Below are 23,647 nucleotides of genomic sequence, written 5' to 3' on the forward strand. Positions count from 1 at the left end.
TCACATTTGAAAGTGGGATTAAGAAAATTCCAATTAATTAATATGTGGGAGGAAAAAAACCAACCTTTATTTTTTAAAGTCAAATATTGTTACATAAAAACCATATTGCAAGAGGAGCGGCAACCTTTTAAAACAGGAACATTTGACAGTCTGCTTCTCAGGAGGTGCTCATGTAATAAACAAGAGTTTTGACACCTTGCATGCCATGCTATTAACACTCACTTCTTTGTTATCCTAAGATATCACTGCTTGTGTTCTGTTTAGGGAACTACAGATATGAACAGAGTATCTTGGACAGACAGCAATGGCAAGGTCACATTCAATTAGTTTAAATATTATTGACCAGTAATTGTCAAAGCAACTGACAATGCCATTTATCGGAGTCATCTGCTTCACTCTATGACTATTCAGATCCTCCCCTTGAGCTTTTATTCTGAACCAGTTCATTTAATACAGCCACCTCATCAGATTAGTGGCTTCTGATTGGCTCCAGCTCCAAACTACTCACGTCTTCCGTGTGGTGAATGTATCATCAGGAGAGGTCCCACATAAATTCATGCAGTTGGACTCTTTAACATCCAGTTCAGAACTTGCTACCTTGATTAATTCCAGATAGGTAACCATGTAGGTCTGTAGCAGAGAAAGGGAGCTCTGACTCACAAAAGTTTATACGAGACTAAATTTTGTTTGTCTTTAAGGTTCCAGTGGAGGGAAGACAGCATGGTATAGCTCAACCTTATCAGACCTTGGAAGCTAAGCAGGGTTTGTACTTGGATGGGAGACCACCAAGGAAGATTCTGCAGAAGAAGGCAATGGCAAACCACTTTTGCTTCTTGCTTGCTTTGAAAGCCCCTTGTTGGGAATCGCCAAAAGTTGGCTGCGATTTGACTGCACTTACGTATGTAAGGTTCCATTGGACGCTTATTTTACTAAACTACCCTGCATGTCATTGTGCAGGGTTTACATTTTTAAATCAATAGCTATAAACCATGTATGCTGAAGTTTTTCTCTGCTTCAGAATCAGTTGTCTGTGAACTGTAGTATTCAGTGGATGTTCTGAGCCATCCTACGATGACACTTGTGTGCTCTGTATATTCTTCCAAATCAGGATCTGCAGGTACAGCAAATCAATTATGTGACTACTTTACCACTTGCCCAAAAAAGGAAAAATGTCACCCTTCCTTCCAACCTGAATTCACTCAAAGATCTTGCAAGCTAAAAATAGATTCTTAAATGACTCAGATATTGTACTGATTTTTCCATCTGGCTGAAGGTAATGGCCCTGGCCAAGGACTTCAGACTTCAGCAGCTGCCCTTCTTGAGAGTGAATCTCAACTTCTATCTTAAAAATCTTGGAATCTAGTTCTAGCAAGCTGAGCTGCAGTTTAGCTCCAGCTCCTATTTTAAATGGGGCACGAGGTGCCGGTTGGGCCAGGGAATTGAGAAAAGCTGTTTAAATGTACTCCTCAATTCATACTTTTGCAGAAAGATGGCCTACCCACCATCCCTATAGAATGTGGGATTAGCTGGTTATCTTTTAGGGGCTGAGCAGAATTTTTTTTTGGGGGGGGGCTCTTCAGACTGGCAGGAAAGGAAACCTCTTTTTTTCAACTGCTTTGCATTGTTTGAGGGGTTAGTGCTTTAATAATAATTAGGCTTGGTCTTGGACTATTATAGCTGCTAGGTGTAGCAGAAACAGCATGGGCTGCTAGTGTACAGGTAGGGCTAATTGGTGAGCACCCTGAGGTATCTAAGGATGACAGGGGTGTTGCTATCATTGGCTTGAGCAGGTGGGTGGATTGAGGATGGGAAGCTCATGGTACTGAGCAGCATCTATGGTCATCAGGCAGCCGTCTGCTGGCTATCCTTCCAGTTGGGATCGCCCATGTGGCATTGATCAGAACTCAGGCCTTTTCCCTCATGGCTCTAGCTCTGACATGGGCTCACTGAAGAGGTGAGAAGGGCCCCCTCCTTGGAGAATTTCAGGAGGCTCTACAAGGCCTGCCTGTTTGCCAAGGCTCTTGAGGGAGTTTGAATGGCAGGCATCTTTTAAGGAGGGAGGGATTTGAGGCTTGCTTCTTTATTTTTGGTTTTAGCTGGGGATGTTTAAAATATTATTGTAAGCCAACTTGAATTAAGAGGAAAGACAGTATATAAGTGTTTTTATAAACAAGCAAACAAATAAGCAAGCCTTGTTGCTTGGGCAGCAATTGCAGGGTGGGGGGAGATGAGGATTAACACTTCTAAGCACTGTTTTACGTGCAGGCTAATACTGGCTAGCTTTGGATCCATGGTGGCTTTCCCCAAAATGCTGTGGTAGGCTGCTTATTAGCAGCAACCCACAGTAAAAGTCAGGGAAGCGTTAGGTGGATGTAGATCAATCATTAGAACATGTTTTGTTCAGGTGCTCTTTTTATGAGGAAACACGTCATAAACTAATCATTCCCCTACTCAGTCAAATCACAGCTAATTCAGAGGAAGGGAGAACTAAAAGTCTCCTTTGGGAAGGAAATGCTCAGACGGTAAAATAGGTAGCTAAATTCGGTGCAGTCTCATATAAAGTCTGCCGCTTAAAGTTGGGTCATGGCAACTAGATTAATTCCTTAATTTTTGTAATATTTAGTGAATTTTAGTTTATTAAATATTAGTCAAGAATTTTAACCAGCTATTGTCTTTTTAAAATCTCTGTAAACTTTTATCTCATGTATAGATGAATCAAATGTTTTATTGGCTAATGCTGTAGTAATAAATCTGATTAACCATTAACAAAGCCTAGTTTATTGTATATTTTGTGTCTTGGGTTGTTATTGCGAGTGAGCGTACAACAATCTAGCCTACACTAATTCATCTCATGTTGGGCCTTCCTCTTTACCTTCATTGAATTTAATGGGATTTAAAAGAGCTTAATACTCTGTACTCATTCTTTTTAGGTATGCTGATCAGGTTTTCTTTTTTTTTGGTAAGCAAATAAAATGAGTGCCTTGTAATTTACAACAGAACAGTGATCATCTAAGTTAATAATACATCTCTCTTCTACATAATTAAGACAACTCTTCAGTTGTAACACCCAGACACTGCAGTTTGGTTGATAACCAGTCCTGTGCAGAAGAAAATTGGATAACACTACAAAATCAGCATTGCTGTTTCTCTTGCCCTCTCCTTTGAAGAACAAGGAAGTTAGCATGATGGACAGCTCATTCAGAACTATGAGGCACAAGAAAGGGAATAATTTTGTATTCTATAATTGTGAGGGGGTTAAATAAAAAACAGACAAATTATAATCACAGATGATTTTTTCATGTATTTCAACAAGTCATTTCCGCCTTCCTTCTCGTTGTTTTGCCTTTATGTAATCATGCTCACAGTCTATATGGCCATGAATAAAGAATTCTTCAGTGAAATAATTTCTTGCTTTCATTCTGCTGCGCTGTGATGTCTTGCGCCAGTGATGCTCAATCTTTCTTTTTCTTTTCTTTTTTGAACACACCATTTATCTATCCTTGTGCAGCTGCATGCTCAATTTATCATCATACCTGCAGGATAATACCCCCATAAGCATTCTTCAGTAGATTAACTGCATCAGCATGAGTCAGTCCATCCAAAGGCTGCCCGTTAATACTGACAATCCGATCTCCAACCTTAAAAAAAAAAAGCAACAAAAGCAACAGAAAATTACTAGGATTGAGGGAAACTGGAGTGCTTAACACTGCTTGCAAACTTGGCATCGCACATCCACGTTTCTCAGTGATAGTAAGACAATACAGATCTGCTGTATTTCCACTGATTAATAAGCATTCTTCATAGCGAGGCTAAAATATTCATCCTAGAACTTTCAGTCATCAACAAAGAGCTTGTACTTTATTGCTATAGGGCTGGAATCAAGAGGGAACAGCATAAGAACTCATTCTACAGGTAAAAAACCTACTGAGAGCCAAGGAAAAAGATCATCTCACATGTGTTTATGAAGCTGGTTCTTTCAATATGAAAACTATACATGAAAACAGATGATCTTTGGAAGGCAAACACGTTTGAGCTGTGAGCCCAGATGTCATTGAAGACCCAGGGTATTGTGTTAACGACAGTTTTACAAATTTTAAATTGTTCACATTAGTCTCACTCCTTTTCCAAAGTTCAGGAGATAAGATACAAACGCTAATAAAAAAAAATGAAATATCCATATTAAGTTGGTTGGGTTTTTTTTATATGCTGACTTTTTCTGCCACTTAAGGGAGAATCAAACTGGCTTACAATCACCTTCCCTTCCCCTCCCCACAACAGACACCCTGTGTGGTAGGTGAGGCTGAGAGAGCATGACTTGCCCAAGGTCACCCAGCTGGCTTTGTGTGTAGGAGTGGGGAATCAAATCCAGTTCTCCAGATCAGATTCCACTGCTCCAAACCACCATTCTTAACCACTATATTACACTGGCTCTCAGTGTCAAGTGGTGTGCAGATAATACACATTTTACTGGCTCGACTTCCTCCATGTAGAAGATTGGCTTAGATCCTATCTAGGGCAAGCAGAGCAGCAGTTCCAGAAGTGAAGTTTTTTCCCCTCCGTGCTCTTGCTGCACCATACTGTGCCTCCCAGAATCATGCCCCTGTTGACTCCTGGGAACAGCAGAGGGGAATGAAGTGGGGCCTGTAGGTGGGAGGGAGGACCCAGAAAAGCTGTTCTCTATTTTTGCTGGTGAACGTATCTTCTGTCAACAGAACTTGCTGTTAGGATATAAGCCACATTCACTTGTCGGTTGCATACATAAAATTTTGAATGTCCAGAGTAGTCCTTAAAAAATATTTGGATAAATGGGTATCATATGTCACAGTGTCTTGCAGGCATGAGGCTGCATGGAGGACACAGTAAAGTCAGACACAAAGCCTTAAGTATCTGTACAAAGCAGGCCATATTTGTTTTTACATAAATTCAAAGTGTTGTCACTATCTTCCAGAAGCTCTTCTCTATTTACAGATTATACAACCTGGGATTATGGCCCTTGATTCCAGTCACAAAATACATAAAGAAGCAGCTGCTATGCTTTGGTTACTTTTATGTAGTCAATCACAAGGCTGACACATACAGGCATAGCTAACAATCAAAAGACAAAAATAAGAATGGAAGTAGCCTTTGTGTTGGGAAATGAAAGGGGCTATCAGGATCTCTTCATCAAGATATGATCCTTGCAATAGAAGAAATCCTCTTTGGAAATAATAAAAAGAGCAGCAGCAAAATAAACATATCTGAAGGGAAGATTTCACTCACTTTGAGCTTGTGTGTCCGTGCTGCTACTCCGCTGGCTTGAATCATGGCAATAAAGATTGGAATGTCTCCCAATGGGCTGCCTTTGCCACCAGCTATACTGATACCAAGAGCATCATTTGGCCCCTTAATAGAAAGATGATTGTTACAACAGCTCAGAATACATAATATATGCATTTACACATATTTATTTAATGTTGTAATTCTTATGTAGACTTGTTAATGTAGAAAGCATGGGCTATGATGTAAAATCTCCAATTCATGTGCTTGATTAAAGAAAACAGAATGCCTCACAACAACAACCCTCGCATGCAAAAAATTTCCATTTACAGAAGCAAGAAACTGCACAGTACTTCTTGGTGCTTGAGGCTTGGGTAGATCCAGTGTTCGGATTGTTCCACTATACACGCATGAACACATGAAGCTGCCTTATACTGAATCAGACTCTTCGTCCATCAAAGTCAGTATTGTCTACTCAGACTGCCAGCGGCTCTCCAGGGTCTCAGGAAGAGGTCTTTCACATCATCCACTTGCCTGCTCCCTTTAACTGGAGATGCCAGGGATTGAACCTGGGGCCTTCTCCATGCCAAGCAGAGGCTCTACCACTGAGCCACAGCCACTTCCCACAGTAGCCCTTTCAGTGATAGTCCTTTACACATATTATTTTCAACATGCATATATGTAAAGCTGAGAAAAGATGATTGCAGGGTTGTATCTAATTAGCGAGGCTGGCTTTGTAGGATGATCAGGTTTTATATAGTTTAAGCCAATCATACATCATATACTCAAATGGCACAATAAACTGTACATAGAAATTCTGACCTGAATACACAGATACTAATATATGCAATACTAAGCACTAACAAACCAGAGAACAGCTTTCGCTTGAAGTAAGAGGTAAATGTTTTGAAAAGCTTACCCTTGTAATCTCCACAGTCCTTGGACCCATATCTGCTCCAACTAATAAAGAAAGAAACCATTAAAGACTGTGATTAAGAGACAAATACTGCCAGGAGATTAGGGCCTGTCCAGGTTATCCTTCCAAAATTATCATTGAGCAAAAACCTTGGTCGCACCAGACCAGATGATAACCATGGAAGAGGTGGGCCATCTGTGCTATCCAGTGCACAAAGGTGGCCAGAGTATAGCTTGGCCTATAGTTAATGCCACTGGTTAATTTGTTCTTAATTAGGCTCATCATGACTAGTGCAATGCATACCCTTCATGTTCTATAGTGTATCTAGAATGGATTGCTGATGTGGGAAAATACCACAGATAAAATCCAGTTACTGTCATATGCTGTTGCAGCATTCAATGATGGAATAGTACATATGCCAATAACAAATCAAAAACGAACAGAGCCATCCTCTGCAGAGTTGTTCCAGTCTTAGTCGTGGGTTTCAATGGACTCAGACTGAGGTAATTCTTTATAGGATAGCAATGTCAGTAGTTTGAGTTGGATATAGTAGGTAACAGCCAACTTTGTCGGTTGAATGGCCTAAGAAAGGATTTGGGACACCATAAATAGAATTTAGAGTTAGGGGTAGTACTTGTATTACACAAATGGGTGTTCTGTGTGCAATTTCAGCTCAGACTCACTGACTGCCAGCTGAGTTGGAGACCTGAGAGCCCTTTCTTCCCTGGTAGCTCCATTTCCCCCCCATTCCATCCCCCCTTCTGTCCTCCTCCTCCCAGTGGTTCCATTTACTCCCATCTCTCATCTTTACATTGCCCTTGCCTTCATTCCCCACAACCTCACACCCTCAATCTCTCTGCTACGCACCTTGCCCCCTGCTCATAGTGGCTCCCTCCTTCCCCCCTTAACTTCAGCTCATCATGGAATATGCATTTTTTCAGGTTGTTTCATTTCCTGATGCAGTGCCTTTGCACCTATAGACATTGCTCATCTGATCTGGGCTTTTCAACCCCTTTTTTAAATTTTTAAACTTTTCAGTTTTTTGTTTTTTTGCAAACCTAATTTTTTTTTAGAGTTGTAGAAACACCTCTGATATCTTTACATGGCCCATTGTGCAGAGTTTTTGATACATACTCTGGGGCCACATTCAGAATTAGGTATGATTCTTCCAGTCACCCAATCAACACCCCACCCACAGCCAGCTATCATTATTCAGCTCATCAATTTAACACTCAAAATATCTGGCTTGCTGTAGGACAGCCTGCTTCTTTGCAGGAAATACTCCTCTCCAGGACTGTTCTTTGCAGGAAATACTCCTCTCCAGGACTGTTCTGGGGGGTTTCCTCAAGTATAGGCATTATTGCAATTACTGTTCCTTTGTTACATACAAATGAACATATTAATAATTGTTCTAGGTGATCACAATAAGATAGCATTATAAAATAGAGTAAAATAGCATAATCTACAGAGTTATTGTTTGTGTTTCCTATCCCATACCTGAGTTTCTATGAGAGGAATCAGCGGATGATCTTTTAGCACTGACAAAATTCTGTAAGGTGGAGATAACTGGAGCAAATGTAGGGTGAAAGTGACCATGAATGGTGTGTTGGCCTATCTGAAAATCAGAGGCAAAAATGGTAAGGCAGAAGGAAGAAAATAAAAGATTTTACAGCACACTGAACTGAGCTCCATCCAAATGAATACAGAGGTAGACAATATAATGATGTTATTGTGTGAATGGATGTACAAATGCTTGTACAGTTATACAAAGTTAAAATATAGCTTATAGTGAATATTTATTCATTTATTTATTCAGAATATTTCTATCCTGCCTCTTCAGTCTATGTAAAAAGGCAGATCAGTTCCAGTATTACAGATTCTTGCGGTACTACTTCCCAGAATATTTATTATTGCAATGAAAATGGATAGACTCCCAAAATATTTGTGCAGCTCAGACTTGGAAATAAACTCTGATTTTAAAGGGATTATTATTTCCCAAGTGGCGTAACTTAATAGCCATCACCTACTGTTACAGATGTCAAATTTCTATAAATTTTGCAGAAAATTTCCCCTCCATTTAAAAAAAGAAAATAGAAATGGAGAGGGGGGATCGAAATGTATGCAGTATGTACATTCCTATCACAGCTAAACTGTTTTAATAACATAAATGCATAATTTATAACTTACTTAGCATATAAAATTATACTATTTGGCATATTCATAGAATTTAAAAGTATAAATGTGTTACAGTGTAATACTAAGCAGAGCTGCATCCTTCTAAGCTCACTGACATCAGTGGACTTCAAACTCCGTTCTTCTGATGAGGAATGTTTGGTGAGCTTTTTACAAGAAAAACTGCAGCTATACCCAATATATGAGAGAGAAAGCTGCAAAATGCTGCAGCCTATGGTTCCTGAGCACATGCATCTCAATTTCTACACCACTTGAGAAGTAGGAAAAATAAAAGTTAAAATTTGAAAACAGATTTGGGTAGTAACAAAGAGAAGGTTAGTTGGAGAGAAACAGTTTAATACAGTCACAGACGGACTACCAGCATATTTGGTTACACTTCACAGCTCTGAAAACATTGAAGTCGTCAATAATGTGCTGTCATACACATGTATATTAACTGTTGTCAAAGCTATTCACATGTAAACAATAAACACATCCTTGAAAATATGTTGCTTATGTCTACCAAGGAATGATCTAATTTTGTAAATTGTGTTATGTAAACTCGGGCAGCCATTTGCAAAAGAAAACAAGATGCTCCCATGTGGCATTACAGTAAAAAATAAAGTATGATAACGAGGGATCCCAAGAAAACATCCATACTGCCACAGAAAACACCCATACTGCCGCAGATTTCAGCATTAAACAGAGGCAATATTATCATGTATGAGCATCTTGTTCTCGTTTGCAAATGGCTGCCCAAATATCTGTATAGATCAGGTTCAATGAGACTGGCAGTGCAATCCTATGCAGAGGTACTTCAGTCTAAGCCCTTTGATAGTTATGGACTAATACTGAAGTAACTCTGCACAGGATTGCCCTGTGGGTGGAAATGCACATAGACAGAAAGCACAGTTCTGATAGGCCTGCTGTATGAATATAGGCAAAGCTTATCTTACACACTTCCATCTTCTTTTTGCTCAGCAAAATTTTATCAGTGGAAATAGTAAAGTGATAAAAATCCCCTTTTCCTACACAGTGAGAGTATTTTCCCCAAACATTTCACTCCCGTGTACCTAAAGCCTTAGCCTGCCAAGCTACAGCTGTGCATGCCTTGCATCTGAAAAAACTTTGCTCGCTAAATAGATTTTCAGGCCACAGAGTGCTAATGAAATTTCTACAGAATTTGGATTAGTGCTCCTTGGAGTGTACGGAGAATTCATTAGCAGTGGCTCTCTATTCTCTACAGTATGCTTCAGACTAGCAGGGAATAAGACGAAGAAATAATATGCACAAGGACCAAGCAAGGCACAGTTCAATAGTTCAGAAGAAGCAAAATATCTAACATGCATCAGAACTTGACACATGACACAGCAGCAGAAGGGCACAGAGACTACATGGAAATAAGAATGGCTAAGAAATGGCTTTGCTAAAATATTCATGCCTTTCCATCAAATCACAGTGATTGCTCGGCTCGTTTCTGAAGGCAGAATCTATTATATTCTTTCCTTTATTATTGTCATATATTGTTATAGAATGCCTGGGAACATTATTGCTGGCAGCTTCGGGATGGCAGCATGGCCCCCACGAACCAAGTGGTGACATTTCTGGCTGGCTGGGCAAAGCGTGAAGTCTGGGCTCTGCCTCTTGTGAAATGGAAGCTCTTGGAGGCTGGAAACCTTGACAGGGCGTGTGTGGTTTGTCATACTATCTTTAAAAGGGAAAGGGAGGCAGCTGAGAAGGGGTGCTCTTGGTTACCTGCCCCTGGTCATGTGAGAGTAATGCAAGAATGCCAAGAAACCTCCTTAAGAACATAAGAAAGGCCCTGCTGGATCAGACCAAGGTCCATCAAGTCCAGCAGTCTGTTCACACTGCGGCCAACAAGATGCCTCTAGGAAGCCCTTCCCTTGTGATCTCAGGCAAAATGGAGTTCATGGCCAAGGGGATGGGGTTGTGACAGAGAAGTAGAGCCTAGACAGTCTCGTATATAATCTTCATACCGACTTGTCTACAGTTTTAATTTTATTGCTGTAATGCTTATTATCGACCTTGAAGACATCAAGTGAGATAAAACGTGAGATAAAAATGGAAAACCTCAGATTGCTTATGCAATTGTTATTTTCATGAATACTTAAAGAAAAATGAAGTACATGACAAAATAACCACTATAAGAATATACACATATTTCTTAGATAGGATTTCAAGCCTCCTTTTGTGCCAATAAAGTGGATACATTGTCCAATAGTTTAAAAGATTATTTTGGTTACCAATAAAAGTAAACCAGTAAGTTAGATTTGAAAGCCTGTTCCCTGCAATCATTGTGCACAAAGTAGATTTGAAAGCCTGTTTCCTGCAGTCATTATGTACAATCATTGTGCACAAAAAGCTGACTTTATCTGATAAATTTCCCATTTCTTATATACTGCACCATCTGCCACTAACCTGGCTGTTTTGAGATGTTTTCCGTGATGACAGCCAAGACCCAGCTCTAAGTCGTCCAATCTCTAGCCGCACAAGCCCTTGAGCACACTTAAGAGATGAAAGAAACACACCAGGCAGTTCTCAGATCCCCCTTGGAAAGTATTCATTTATCAAGAACACCTCACCCACACACCAAAATCCCACCCTTGCCATTTTATAACACATAAGCCTAACTATTTGAACAAGAGATCAAATAATTAAATAATCAATTTTCCAATTGTGAAGATAGAAAAGCCATTTTATATTAGCTTTAGCTTAGCATCGCTTATTCTCCATTTTGAGTGTCTAGAATTCTGCCTTGTAGTTGTGGAGGTTTAGCAGAGTTCATGGATAACAAGATGCACCTGCAGCCTGTTACCAGGCAGATAAGACCTGTTCAAGGATGAGCGAACATAACAGCCTACTTGGGAGCTTGTTTCATCTGTGGGAAGTTGGGTGGGGGGATGATCTCACTATTCACTCCTAAAAACCCAGTCCGGCCTGAACCGGTCTGAACCACCTAGAGACTTCTCTGTAGTACCATCCCTGATTGGAAGTCATGGGTCATCTGACTGGGGTCCACATTGCCATAAGTTTAGCCATACTCACTGTATGTTAACTTTCTTTATTATCTGAACTGCTTTGCACATTATTCTGCTTGACTACAGCAAAGGCTCAATGCAAGAAACCAAGGCCTGAATCAGCTTAGCTTGATAGCAAAGAACATCAGCTATGTAATAGAGTAGTAAGTATAATTAGAAAGACTTTTGTTATTTTCTTTGCCAGTGTGCCTTTAAGAATTCTGTAACTCGCATTTTAATTAATTTGACTTTTTATTTCTTAATAAACCTTTTCATTTAAAAGGTGGTGTGAGTTAATTGGCCTGACTCGGTTACGTTACAACACGGCTGGGGCTCAGGAGAGGGCAACCAGCCGTGATACTAATTCTGGGTCTCAATCCTGTAACTAGTTCACCTTCTGTCTGAACTGCTAATTTTCTGTGTGCAGAAAAGTCTTATAATGTAAGGAAGCATATAGCATCCCTATATTTCGAACTCCTTTTAAAACTGTGTCCTTTTAAGAACACACATAATTGCTTTAAATCACAAAGGCATAAAATGCTTATTTTTTCCCCTTATAACATTTGTTCTAAGACACGGGGCAATCCATCAGTGGAAGGCACCCAGCAATCCATCAGTGGAAGGCACTGATATTCATGGCTTTTTTTTTCAGTTGCTCTCCTCCTAGAAATCCTTTCTGACCCTGAGAAAGCTCATTCCTGGGGCTGCAGGACCTACATGGATTAATAGTCACGTGGGTCAGGCAACTGCAAGGGATGAAATTTCCTTTTCTGACTCTTCTGTTAGTACACAGGGAGATTTTGCCTCCCTTCCCCTCCAGACTCCTAATGCAGGTGGCTATTAGTCCACTCAGGTCCAAAGAGCCTGTGAATAAATTTTCCCAGGGTCAGAAGGGACTGCTGGGTGAAGGAAACTTGTGAAAGGTCGATGATCTTCGTGTCCATGGGTTCCCAGATCCAATCCTTGGGCTGCAATTTTATGAAAACCTGCCTGGAAGTAAATCCCAGTGAACACAGAGGAGTAGTGGTTAAGACCGGTGGTTTGGAGCGGTGGACTCTGGAGAACTGGGTTTGATTCCCCACTCCTCCACTTGAGTGGCGGAGACTAATATGGTGTACTGGATTTGTATCCCCACTCCTACACATGAAACCAGCTGGGTGACCTTGGGCAAGTCACATTTTCTCAGCCTACCCACCTCACACGGTGTCTGTTGTGGGGAGAGGAAGGGAAGGTGATTGTAGGCAGGTTTGAGTCTCCCTTAAGTGGTAGAGAAAGTTGGCATATAAAAACCAACTCTTCTTCTTCATCATCTTCTGAGTAAATATGAAAAGGTTTGGGCTGTTTTACTTGTAATATTTCACACTGTCCAGTCATCAGGCGTCTTCCCTTCTTTTTTGAACAACAATTAAATGACTGAAATATTTGCTTCATGAATGAGAATATTTTCTTAGTATCTCCATGATGTATGTTAGATTTGGGGGGGGGGATGGATCTCAACTGCATAAGCATCTGCCATCTTTGCTGAAGCTCCACCTCCCCCCCACAAGAAATCTTTGCTAGTTATCTTACTAATGTACCAGCACTTCTACTGCTTGGGTGTCAAATATAATTTTTGGATTAGAACAGAGAATCACTTGGATCCCATGAAGGACTTTTACAGACAGAAGGGGCAGATTTTGCTAATTTCATCCTCATGCTACAGACCTTCAAGTCCTCCAAACTACTCCTGGGAAGTTCTATGTCCCCCAGGAGCAGCATTTCAAGTGTAATTTTGGACTACAGGGAGGAGGTGGGGAAGTTCAACCACACCAGTGGTTCCCAACCTGGGGTACACATACCTCCAGGGGTACGAACCAGGACTTTTAGAGGTACATGGAAAAAACTAAATAAGCAAACATTTTGGTAATATGAGGGGTACAAGTTATGGAAATGGGCTGCCAAAGGGGCACGCAAGTGAAAAAGGTTGGCAACCACTGAACTACACAGATGGAAATCCCTTCTGTCCATGGAAATTTCTGGTGGATCCAAGTCTATCATCAGCTTGTAGAACGTTTGCAGTTGCAATTTAGCACAGCAGAATATATCATGGCTCACCTTGAGAATAGTGGCAACAACCTCTTGTGAAGCATGTCTTACATCCTCCCCATTGACTGACAAGATCTGGTCCCCTTGAATTAGTCTCCCATCAAGGTCTGCAGCTCCTCCTTTGACAATATCAGAGATAAATACTCCACTTCCATTTCTAACAATGCAAGAAACACATGGCTATTAAACAAGCACAAATGGTTTCTAAATGCAGCTTTAAAAAATAAGATATTCAAAGTGGCAGACTCAAGGAATACAGACTTTTAAATGTTTCAGAGACACAACACCCAATACAATAGGTTCTTATTACACTGCAGCCCCCCACATCATGACACTTCTGGGAATAGTATTTCAGAGAGCATGAAGCTCCCCTTGCAGCTTGCAGTTGGGATTGGACCCTTTATTTTTCAAATGGTAGGACCACGTCAGGAGATTTGGAATATACATTCACTGAAAGAATTCCTGGCTAGAATTCACTTAGCCACTACCTACATTTTAGTCTTAAAATGAACATTCAGACACAATTCGCTATGTGGAACAACACCAATAATTCTATACATTACCCTAGAAAGCATTATAATTGTCCTGTAAGGTAGGCCAATGTTACTATCCCTATACTCCAGATGAGAAAATAGCAGTTTGTCCAAGGCTACCTAGTGAGCTTGAAGCTGAGATGAAATATGAACTTGAGAACACTCATAGACCACACTCTTGCCACTATACCTATAGCAGCTCTCAACTACCAGGGCTCTTATCTGAAATGAGAAATGCTGTTTAGAAAGAAGATATGTAATTACAGTGTGCCTAATTAGTAGGAAAGATGCCAAAAGCATAGATCCAACAACTGGGGCACAGGAAAGTGACCTTGATGAAGATAAGCCGATGTGAGTCTGGATGGTGTCTGGATGGGAGACCCCCCTGAGAATTCTATGCAAGCAGCCTTGAATTCCAAGAAGGAAAAAAGGCAAGATATAAATAAAGTAATTACATAAATAGCCACTGATCTGAAAGATCTCTTCAACCTTAGGTCACCATTCTTGGCCTTCTGGTTTATGTCCTTGAATCTTTGGGTTTAGAAGAGAGTGGGCTCTTATGAAATAGTATGGCCCTTATTTTTGCACAAAGCAGCATGAAAAGTGCTTGAGCAGTAACTTTCCACCCCATGTATATTCTCACATATTATGCTTGCTTACAATTTAAAGCTCCATGTGCTCACACTTACTCCTGGTTTTTCACTCCAATCCTCTTTGTCTGCAGGTTAGGGGCAACAATTAAGATGAAATCAATGCTATACTTGTAAAGATATATGTGCACCTTAAAGATATATATGCACCAGTGGAACCGAATTAACAACAAATACTAACACCATTTATTTCAGTATGAGCTTTCAAGAGTCACTGTTCACTTAAAGCACATATTGAAATAAAAGTTGTTAGTCTTTTAAGGGCTACTTGACTTTTGTTTTATTTTGCTACTAATACAGGTACCCTTTTGCAAGATTCACACTTCAATTACAATGTAATAAAATGGGAATATTTAAAACCTTCTAGCTTCAAAACTATACAATCAATTTTTACCAAACCAATGACAGGGAGCCCAGCAGCTTACACACATTTTAAAAGGTTTATTTTAACCTCCAAAACATGGGAAGACTCAACATGAGATGGATTGACTCGATGAAGGAAGCCACAACCCTCATTTTGAGAGATCGGAATAAGGCTGTTAACAATAGGACGTTTTGTAGGACATTAATTCATAGGGTTGCCATAAGTTGGAAGTGACTTTATGGTACTTAACACATACACACACTGCAGCAAGGAGATTCTCCAAAGCAAATATCATATTGGTAGGATAAATCAGGAAGAAAGTAGATTTCTTTGAAATGTTGGAGGAGAGTTTCACAGATACCATGGACCACCAAAAAGACAAATCAGTGGGTTCTAGATTAAATCAAGCCTGAACTCTCCCCTAGAAGGTAAAATGACCAAACTGAGGCTATCATACTTTGGTCACATTCTGAGAAGACAAGACTCACTGGAAAAGACAATAAGGCTAAGAAAAGTTGAAGGCAGTGGGGGAAAAGGAGAACACAACATGGACGTTTTGGAGGTCATTAATTCATTCCTTGGCTCAATCATTAACCAAAATAGAGACTGCTACCAAAAAATCAGAAGGAGATTGAGACTGGGAAGGGCAGCCATAAAGGAGCTAGGAAAAATTCTTAAGTGTAAGGATGGGTCACTGGAAACCAAGATCAATTTAATTCATGTCATAGTATTCCCTATTACTATGTATGGGTGAGAAAGTTGGACAATTAAGAAAGCTGACAGGAAGGAAGTAGATTCCTTTGAAATATGGTGTGAGAGGAGAGTTTTACAGATACTGTGGACCGCCAAAAGGACAAAACCGTGGGTTCTAGATCAAATCAAGCTTGAACTGTCCCTAGAAGCTAAAATGCCTAAACTAAGACTATTGTACTTTGGTCACATTGAAAGAAGACAAGACTCACTGGAAAAGACAATCACGCTAGGAAAAGTTGAGGGCAGCAGGAAAAGAGGAAGACCCAACATGAGATGGATTGAGTCAATCAAAGAAGCCACGGCCCTCAGTTTGCAAGACCCAAGCAAGGCTGTTAATAGGACATTTTGGAGGACATTGATTCATGGAGTTGCCATGAGCCGGAAGCAACTTGATGGCACTTAATCACACAGGATAAATAAAATCAGTTTTACAAGGACTAGAATTTTCATAAAAAGTGGCGACCTCTTAAGCACAGAGACACTGACTTAACTTTAGAATGCTCTTGTAGCAGAGCTACAAGACGTTCTTCTCTTAACAGAACTGTGCTTAAGTATGCCTTACCGTTTGCCGACAATGCTTAGCCCTAATCCTCTACCCATTTTTCTTTGTAGCTCTACATAGAAAATCTCCAGATTCTCTTCATCTTTATAATGAGCTTCATCTCTGTAAACAACCAGTTGCACTTTCTGAGGAGTCTGTCTCAGGGCTGTGATAGCTTCTTCGTGACTAGCGTTCCTCAAGTCAATGCCATTAACCTGGAGGAAATCAAAATATTATATTCGCAGAAATGTTTGCGTATTGGATTTTAATTAGTATGATTACTAGACAGTATAACCAATTGATTTATTGTTAATGAGACCAGGTTTGTAGGAAAGTATTCCGCTCAATAAGGCAAGGTATTCAAAATTTCAACCTAAAAATTCTATAGTCATCCATATATTTGACAGTGGCTATGCAGGACCCAGGAACAATTAGTATGCCCATTCTACCTGCTCTGCAATGCAATTATAAACAGAGTTATGTTCTTCTAAGTCAGTGGAGTCAATGAACCTAGAAAGGCATAAATCTGGTTAGGATTACACCGCTAATCACAGGTTAACTTTACATATTAATACGATTCATTATATTACTTCATTTTAGGTTGCATTTGTATTAAAGTAAGGTTAGAAAAGACACCATATGTTCTAGGAAATACTTCGCAATGAATTAGGACTTCCAGGCTCCTTGAAATAAATTTTGAACTCCCAGGAAAAGAAAACCTATCAACCACAAGCATCAAGCCAGAAGTCATCCCCATTTGATTAATATCCAGGAGGATCTTCCTTTCTGTAATTGGGGTTGGCAGAATCCAATATTGGCTCTTGTATAAACGATGGTGGCTTACTAGGACACAATCCAGCTCATAAAACCCGTTTCTGCCTTCTCGAAGATCCTGAATTTCCATCACACTCAAACTTTCTTACAGTCTCGTATATAATGAAGAATGTATCCTACAGCCATTAAGCATACATCAGGTAATAGTGTTCGATTACAAATGGGAAGATAACAGATGGGAAAAAGAAATAAACAAGCAGGTCAGCTGCCACAGGGAGAGATAAAAAGTTCCCAAAACATCACTGATTTGTATATACCTAAACTTGTGTTCAGTCCAATACCTATTTATGGACCCATTAAAGCGCCAAGAGATACTTCTTTAGCACTTTGTGGTACAAATCTGAGTTCCCTACATTTTGTCACCAAAGAATAGACATGTTGTTTATAGTTTGATGAACCAACAGTGCACAGTTACTCTAGTCTCAGTCCATTGAAATCAATGGGTTTAGACTGGAGTAACTGAGCATAGGATTGCAGTGTAAGACTTTTAATTTCTGTGACTATATGAATACTCAGGTTTTTCTGGCCATGTAGCCCTTAATTTGTATCTAGACATCCCATCTAAATCTTAAAAGAATATTTCACAGTGGAAGCTACAAGAAAATTATTTTTATACACTCCAATAGATGGCACACAAGACCAATCTTGGAGTTTTCTATTAAATTGCTTTTAAAATAAATGATAAAATGTTGTTGTGTAATAAATGTCGAAAAGACATGATTGTATAATTTTCCTGACCAAATAAGAATCTATTTTTGTTGACATAAAAAAAACCCACTTGAAACATATATTGTACTTTAATTCCTGGATGATTTGGGGTTAACATCCATATCAATCTTCCCCCACACACTTTGCATGTGTAAGAAGCCTCTTTATTTAGCTGAGAACACAAAATGCGCATTTTTAAACATTCCACATAGCATCGGATGAAACAATTTTGGAGAATATGGCCCTGGAAATCTAGGTAGGTCACAAGGAATTTGAATATTTTGGTAGGGCTGAAATGTATAAAGGCAGAGCACCATGGTGGGTACTTTGACCTGTTGTAGCTGAACTGGAGACACATTCAGTATAGTGGGGGATAAGGGCACATAGCTGTAGGTCTCCTTTAAACCTGAATGTACAAGCACGTCTTGCTATAGGCCTGGGGATTTGCATCGTAAAATGCTTCCATTGATTAGTTAATTTGTATTTTCCAGGGTTTTTATTCCTCTGCTTGATTCCAGATCTCTAATCAGGGTTGCCAACCTCCAGGTGGTAAATAAATGCAAAGAAACACCTATGCTGTGAAAATGTGTGTCACAACCCAAAATACAGCACAAGGCTCTAATGTTCACAACAACTACAAATACAAGGAAACTTATACTATTTTCAAACTGTATTGTTAATAAACTATTAACTTTTGTATACATGAATGTCAATGATAATAAATATTCCTATGTCAATACAATATTATTACAATACAAAGCCGCAATGCATAAACAACCTTAATACAATATTATTACAATGCAAAGCTACAGTGAATAGGCAATCTTAAATTCTCAAAAGGATGTAGCTTTTCACTGTAATAATATTACTGTAGCTTTTCACTGTAGCTTTGCATTGTAATAATATTGTATTAAGGTGGTTTATGCATTGCGGCTTTGTATTGTAATAATATTGTATTGACATAGGAATATTTATTATCATTGACATTCATGTATACAAAAGTTTATATTGTTTCTTAACAATACAGTTTGAAAATAGTATAAGTTTCCTTGTATTTGTAGCTGTTGTGAACATTAGAGCCTTGTGCTGTATTTTGGGTTGTAACCTCCAGGTGGTGGCTGGAGATCTATTACAACTACGACAGAGATCAGTTCACTTGGAGAAAATGGCCGCTTTGGAAGGTAGCCTCTATGGCATTATATCCCACTGAAGTCCCTCTCCTACCCAAACCCCTGTTGTTACTTGTTATTTCCAACAAGGCTCCACCCCCAAAATCTCCAGGTATTCCCCAACCTGGAGCTGGCAACTCTACATCTGTTACTGATCCAGCCTCTGAAGAACCAGTCTGGTGTCTGCAGAACTTCCTAGTTTGCTTTTACTCTTACGAAAGAATGATCATGTGATTAATATAACTTGCTAACTCCTAAATCAGCATATAAGAATTAGTGGAGATAAGGTGAGAACCTGTATTTTTGACTGTGTCCTTCATGAGGACAAGGACTTGCAGCAATAAGCACTTTTGTAGAAGCTGGCCTACCAGGCCACTCGATCTCTCCAGGCTCAGAGGCCAAAGCACCAACTTTCCCTTGTTTTCGTGCCAAAAGGCAAGTCTTCCTAATGTGCTTCCTCCTCCTCAACAGACTAGACTATTTTAGGGCACAGAAAGGGAGGGCAGAAAGCTGATCCTTTCCTTTTTAATTCTCCTAAGTCTTGAACAGGAACACTTTAGCAGGAAGTGACTCTAACCAACACCATCCAACCTGCCTACACTGATTCCACTATCTGTAGTTTGGATAGATGGGGAACTAGGGTTGATTGAAGACTCTACTATGTGCAGACTGTGGCAGTTAGGTAAATATCTGACCTCATGCAAAAACGCCCTGAGTGATGGGGTCTACTTGCAAAGTGTGTATGTGCAAACATAAATTATAAACATACAGGGAGAGGGTCCATCATGATGTCAACCTCATCATGATGACAGCCCAGCCACTAGTTACAGTACTCGTCACAGAAATTTGGATTCCAATTGCTCCCTCGCTCTCCCCCCCGCAGAAGGTGGCATTTTGGGGGGGGGTTTTTTTGGCCATTTATGCAGGGCTGTTTCCCTGCAGTCACCCCCGCCGACTGCTTTGGGGCTTCCTTTTGATTATGTATGCCTTTCGTGCTCCCCACGTGTTTCCACGGGTTTTCCAGATTCTGGCTAAAACAGCATCTGGAAAACATGGGCAAAACACACGGAAACACGTGGGGAGAGCAAGGCAACCTCTGACGGGCGGATAAGGCGTGCATAATCAAACGGAAGCCCCAAAGCAGTCAGCGGGGTGACCACGAGGGAAACTGCCCACATTAATGGCCTTTGAATGCATAACTTGGTCTGTGTCTCATATAAGACAATTTAATGAGGCTCAAATGAATGTGGTGCTGTATTCTCGGTTTCTCAAATCAGTTCAAATGGCCACAAACTGAACAGGTCAGGCAAATATGTTTTCTAAATGAAAATTTCTTCATGTTTCATGAATAATTCTACATTATTAATTAGATTTTGTAAATATAGCATTAAACGAATAGAACAGCAACAGAACAGCAAGAGTAATTTCTAAACAGTCCTCAATATTTTCCTAACCTTCTTACCTACAGCCCATAATAGGTGTGCAGGGATTTTTGGTTGACTGCCCAGCAAGACATTTGTAGCTGCTTTGAGACCACAGTGGTTTGGCTCCACTTCTATTATTCTGTTACCACAAAGTTTTTTCTTAACCATTCCTTATGTAACAACCCCAAAAATAAAGCATTTGCAAATCAGCAAAGTTCATAAAAAAAAGCTTGTGCCAACACAGGTTATTAATTTGGAGGGCGGTTTCAGAGAATTTGAATAAGTCATTATTTAAGATTTTCATTGTCTGAAAATTATTTTCAGACCTTAAATTAAGTAAGTAAATTACTGTAAACCAAACGGCAATCAAAGGAACTCACTGGAGGGGAACTGCTGCCTCCTCCTCCCAGTTACCACCATTGCCATGTCTTCTCTCCCTGGCAGATGCAGCAGCTGAGAAAAGGAGAAAAAAGCAGCCGCCATCTCTTTCTGTTCCTGGCTGCTGCTGATTCTTCACTACCTTCTCTCCCTGGCAGGGGCAGTGGCTAGTGAAAGGGGGGAGAAAGCAGTGGCAGTGCTGCCATCTCCTGCCAGCAGTCGCTACAACTGCTTTGTTGCTTTTCCATCTAGCTTCTTCCCTCACTTGGCGCTGCCACCATCTAGCTTCTCCCACCCTGGCCACCAACACTTGCCTAACTAATTTCTGCCTGCTTAGCTTCTTTTCCTCCCCGTGGCTGCTCCTGCTCCACTGCTGACCACCTTCATCCTCGTCCAGCTGTCTTCCTTAGCAATGTTTTATTGGAGTTGCTAAGCAACTCCGAATATGGCAGCCAAGACGTTGCAAGGCTATGCTGTGAGATTTTGTTCTTTCCCTTTGCGGTGTCTTTCTTCTTCCATTTGGAGGAGGGATTTTACCTTCCCTTTAAGAAAAAAAACTTTTGCGATTTTTCTGCAATCCTGGGGGTTCCCAAAGGTCCATAGACACCCCCCGCCTGTACTTGGCTCCATTGTGCTGTTTTTTTGATCAGTACTCTGGAGGGTCAAGTTCAGAATTAGATATAAGATAATGTCAAAAAGTCAGAACTGGTTTAAATCAAGTTAAGCACACGTATTTCAATGTATGATTATATATAGTATTAAATCAATGTCAGCTGTTTGCTCTCAAATGTAGGACAATGCATAGTTTTCCTCTTAAAACATACGTTTTGAATGGAAGATGGAGTTAATAAAGAGTAGCCTTACCTCAAGAATTTGATCACCAGCCCAAAGTCGACCATCTCTAGCAGCTGCCCCTTCATCATAAACTTCATGGATAACAATAGCATCCTAGTGGAGCAAAGTAACTCTGTATTAATGAGCATAAATTAGATAATATTCCAAATTTGTAGGGGCACAATGTTCTGCCGATGCTTTTGTTGTTGTTACTGAACACAATAAATGTTAAAATGACTGTGGGGGAGGGGAGGAGTATAAAATGTAGTATACAGTTCTGCAGATGGTCATTCCTGGGTAAGAGAACAATAGAGTCCTGATAATGCCTTTAGGTAACAGAAAGTATCACATGAATACACATGAAGCTGCCTGATACCGAATCAGACCCTTGGTCCATCAAAGTCAGTATTGTCGACTCAGACCAGCAGCGGCTCTCCAGGGTCTCAGGCAGAGGTCTTTCCTATCACCTGCTCACCTAGTCCCTTTAACTGGAGATGCTGGGGATTGAACCTGGGACCTTCTGCATGCCAAGCAGAGGCTCGTCCAGTTTCCAATGCTACCATCTAGATCACAATTTCACAAACTTATCCCACTGTCTAAGAGTAATGCTATGCTGATATTCTTGCCAGAAACATCTACTCATAATATTCTCAGACATCAGCTATATATGAACTCTGAGTCAACTTTCATGTTAATCATGTTTAACTTTTATTATGTAATGCAAAAGCAGGGTGTTACGGAATAATAACTCTTTTTAAAGGCCACAGGGATGTTCAGCATTAATTAGGAAACTGATGCCGTGTACTGAGTGCAATTCAATCCACCAGAAGAAACGAACTCCAGAAGTGTATTGGTTTTATAACTCAGGCTTGAAAATATAGGCAACAGCAGATGTTGCTCTAGGGAAAGTTTCAGTGATATATACTTATTGCCGGGAATGGATGCTGCAGAAAGAAAGAAAAAAGGGGGGACCGAAACAGCATTTGTTATCATAACATCCATAATACCATTTACTTTGAAACAAAATGCCAGATGCACCCATGGATTGCTTCCTAACTAGCCTTTGTAATGATTTGCCATATAAAACTGAGAAGGATTGGCAAATATGCTAGAGGACAGGCTAAACATTCACAATGATATTAAAAAACTTGTCAAGTGGGGCAGATAGCAGTAGAGATTATATTCAATAAGATAGAACAAACTGTTACATATAGGAAAGTAGAAATTAACAAGTGGGGGCCATCAAGGACTTGTGGGGGGGACATCTCATTTTCCCTCCCCACATATTACCTCTTTCCATTTTCTGAAAGCGCCCATAGCTTCTCCCCCTTTCCTGCTTCCTTCTCTCCTTCCCACCCATTGGCCATGCTACCTTCATCAGCTTCCCTGTCTTCAGCTTTCCTTCCTTCCTTCCTTCCCCCTGGCAGCCACTCCCAGGGAAAACTCTGGCTGAGTAGTGCGGTGCTAGCCCTGTTGCCCTGTGTTGGCTCTGTGAGACCCAATTACACTGTAGCAGTTGTGCTGTGCCAGGACCAGCTGTACCAAGCCAACTGTGCTGTGCTCAGTTGTGCCATGCCAGGATGTGCTGGGCTCAGTTGCTTGAGCCATGTGATGCTGGACCCAGTTGCGCCAGGCCCAGTTGTGTGATAGCAAGTTCAGTGGTGGTTGAGGCTAGGCCTGGCACCAATGAATCCTCCCTCTAAGGCCATGGAATGGGCACTCCTCCTGCCCTTACTGAACAGATCATCTCAAGGGTTTCTTTCCTCTCAAGTACAGAAACATACGACTTACTTTCTGTTCACTAGCAATATTGTTGTGGTTTCCTAGTAATTAGGGTTGCTAACCTCCAGGTACTAGCTGGAGATCTCCTGCTATTAACTGATCTCCAGGTGAAAGAGATCAGTTCACCTGGAGAAAATGGCCACTTTGTCTATTGGGTTCTACAGCATTGAAGTGCTTCCCTTCCCCAAACTCCATTTCCTTCAAAAGAGA

At 40.4% G+C, this 23,647-nt stretch overlaps 1 protein-coding gene across 1 annotated transcript in view; it reads right to left on the reverse strand.

Annotated features, from left to right (window-relative positions):
* The window catches only part of PATJ (PATJ crumbs cell polarity complex component), a 205,154-nt gene that overhangs the window by 17,338 nt on the left and 164,169 nt on the right, over window positions 1–23,647 (reverse strand). Inside the window, exons 35-42 of the mRNA XM_056844332.1 lie at window positions 21,686–21,769; window positions 16,330–16,523; window positions 13,477–13,624; window positions 10,784–10,870; window positions 7,670–7,787; window positions 6,176–6,216; window positions 5,260–5,382; window positions 3,534–3,638 (exon numbers count right to left, since the gene is read on the reverse strand). Coding sequence (XP_056700310.1) covers window positions 3,534–3,638; window positions 5,260–5,382; window positions 6,176–6,216; window positions 7,670–7,787; window positions 10,784–10,870; window positions 13,477–13,624; window positions 16,330–16,523; window positions 21,686–21,769 — 900 coding nt within the window. The remainder of the gene's footprint in view (window positions 1–3,533; window positions 3,639–5,259; window positions 5,383–6,175; window positions 6,217–7,669; window positions 7,788–10,783; window positions 10,871–13,476; window positions 13,625–16,329; window positions 16,524–21,685; window positions 21,770–23,647) is intronic.

Source organism: Euleptes europaea, chromosome 2, assembly GCF_029931775.1.
Source record: "Euleptes europaea isolate rEulEur1 chromosome 2, rEulEur1.hap1, whole genome shotgun sequence".
Classification (NCBI taxonomy): Eukaryota; Metazoa; Chordata; class Lepidosauria; order Squamata; family Sphaerodactylidae; genus Euleptes; species Euleptes europaea.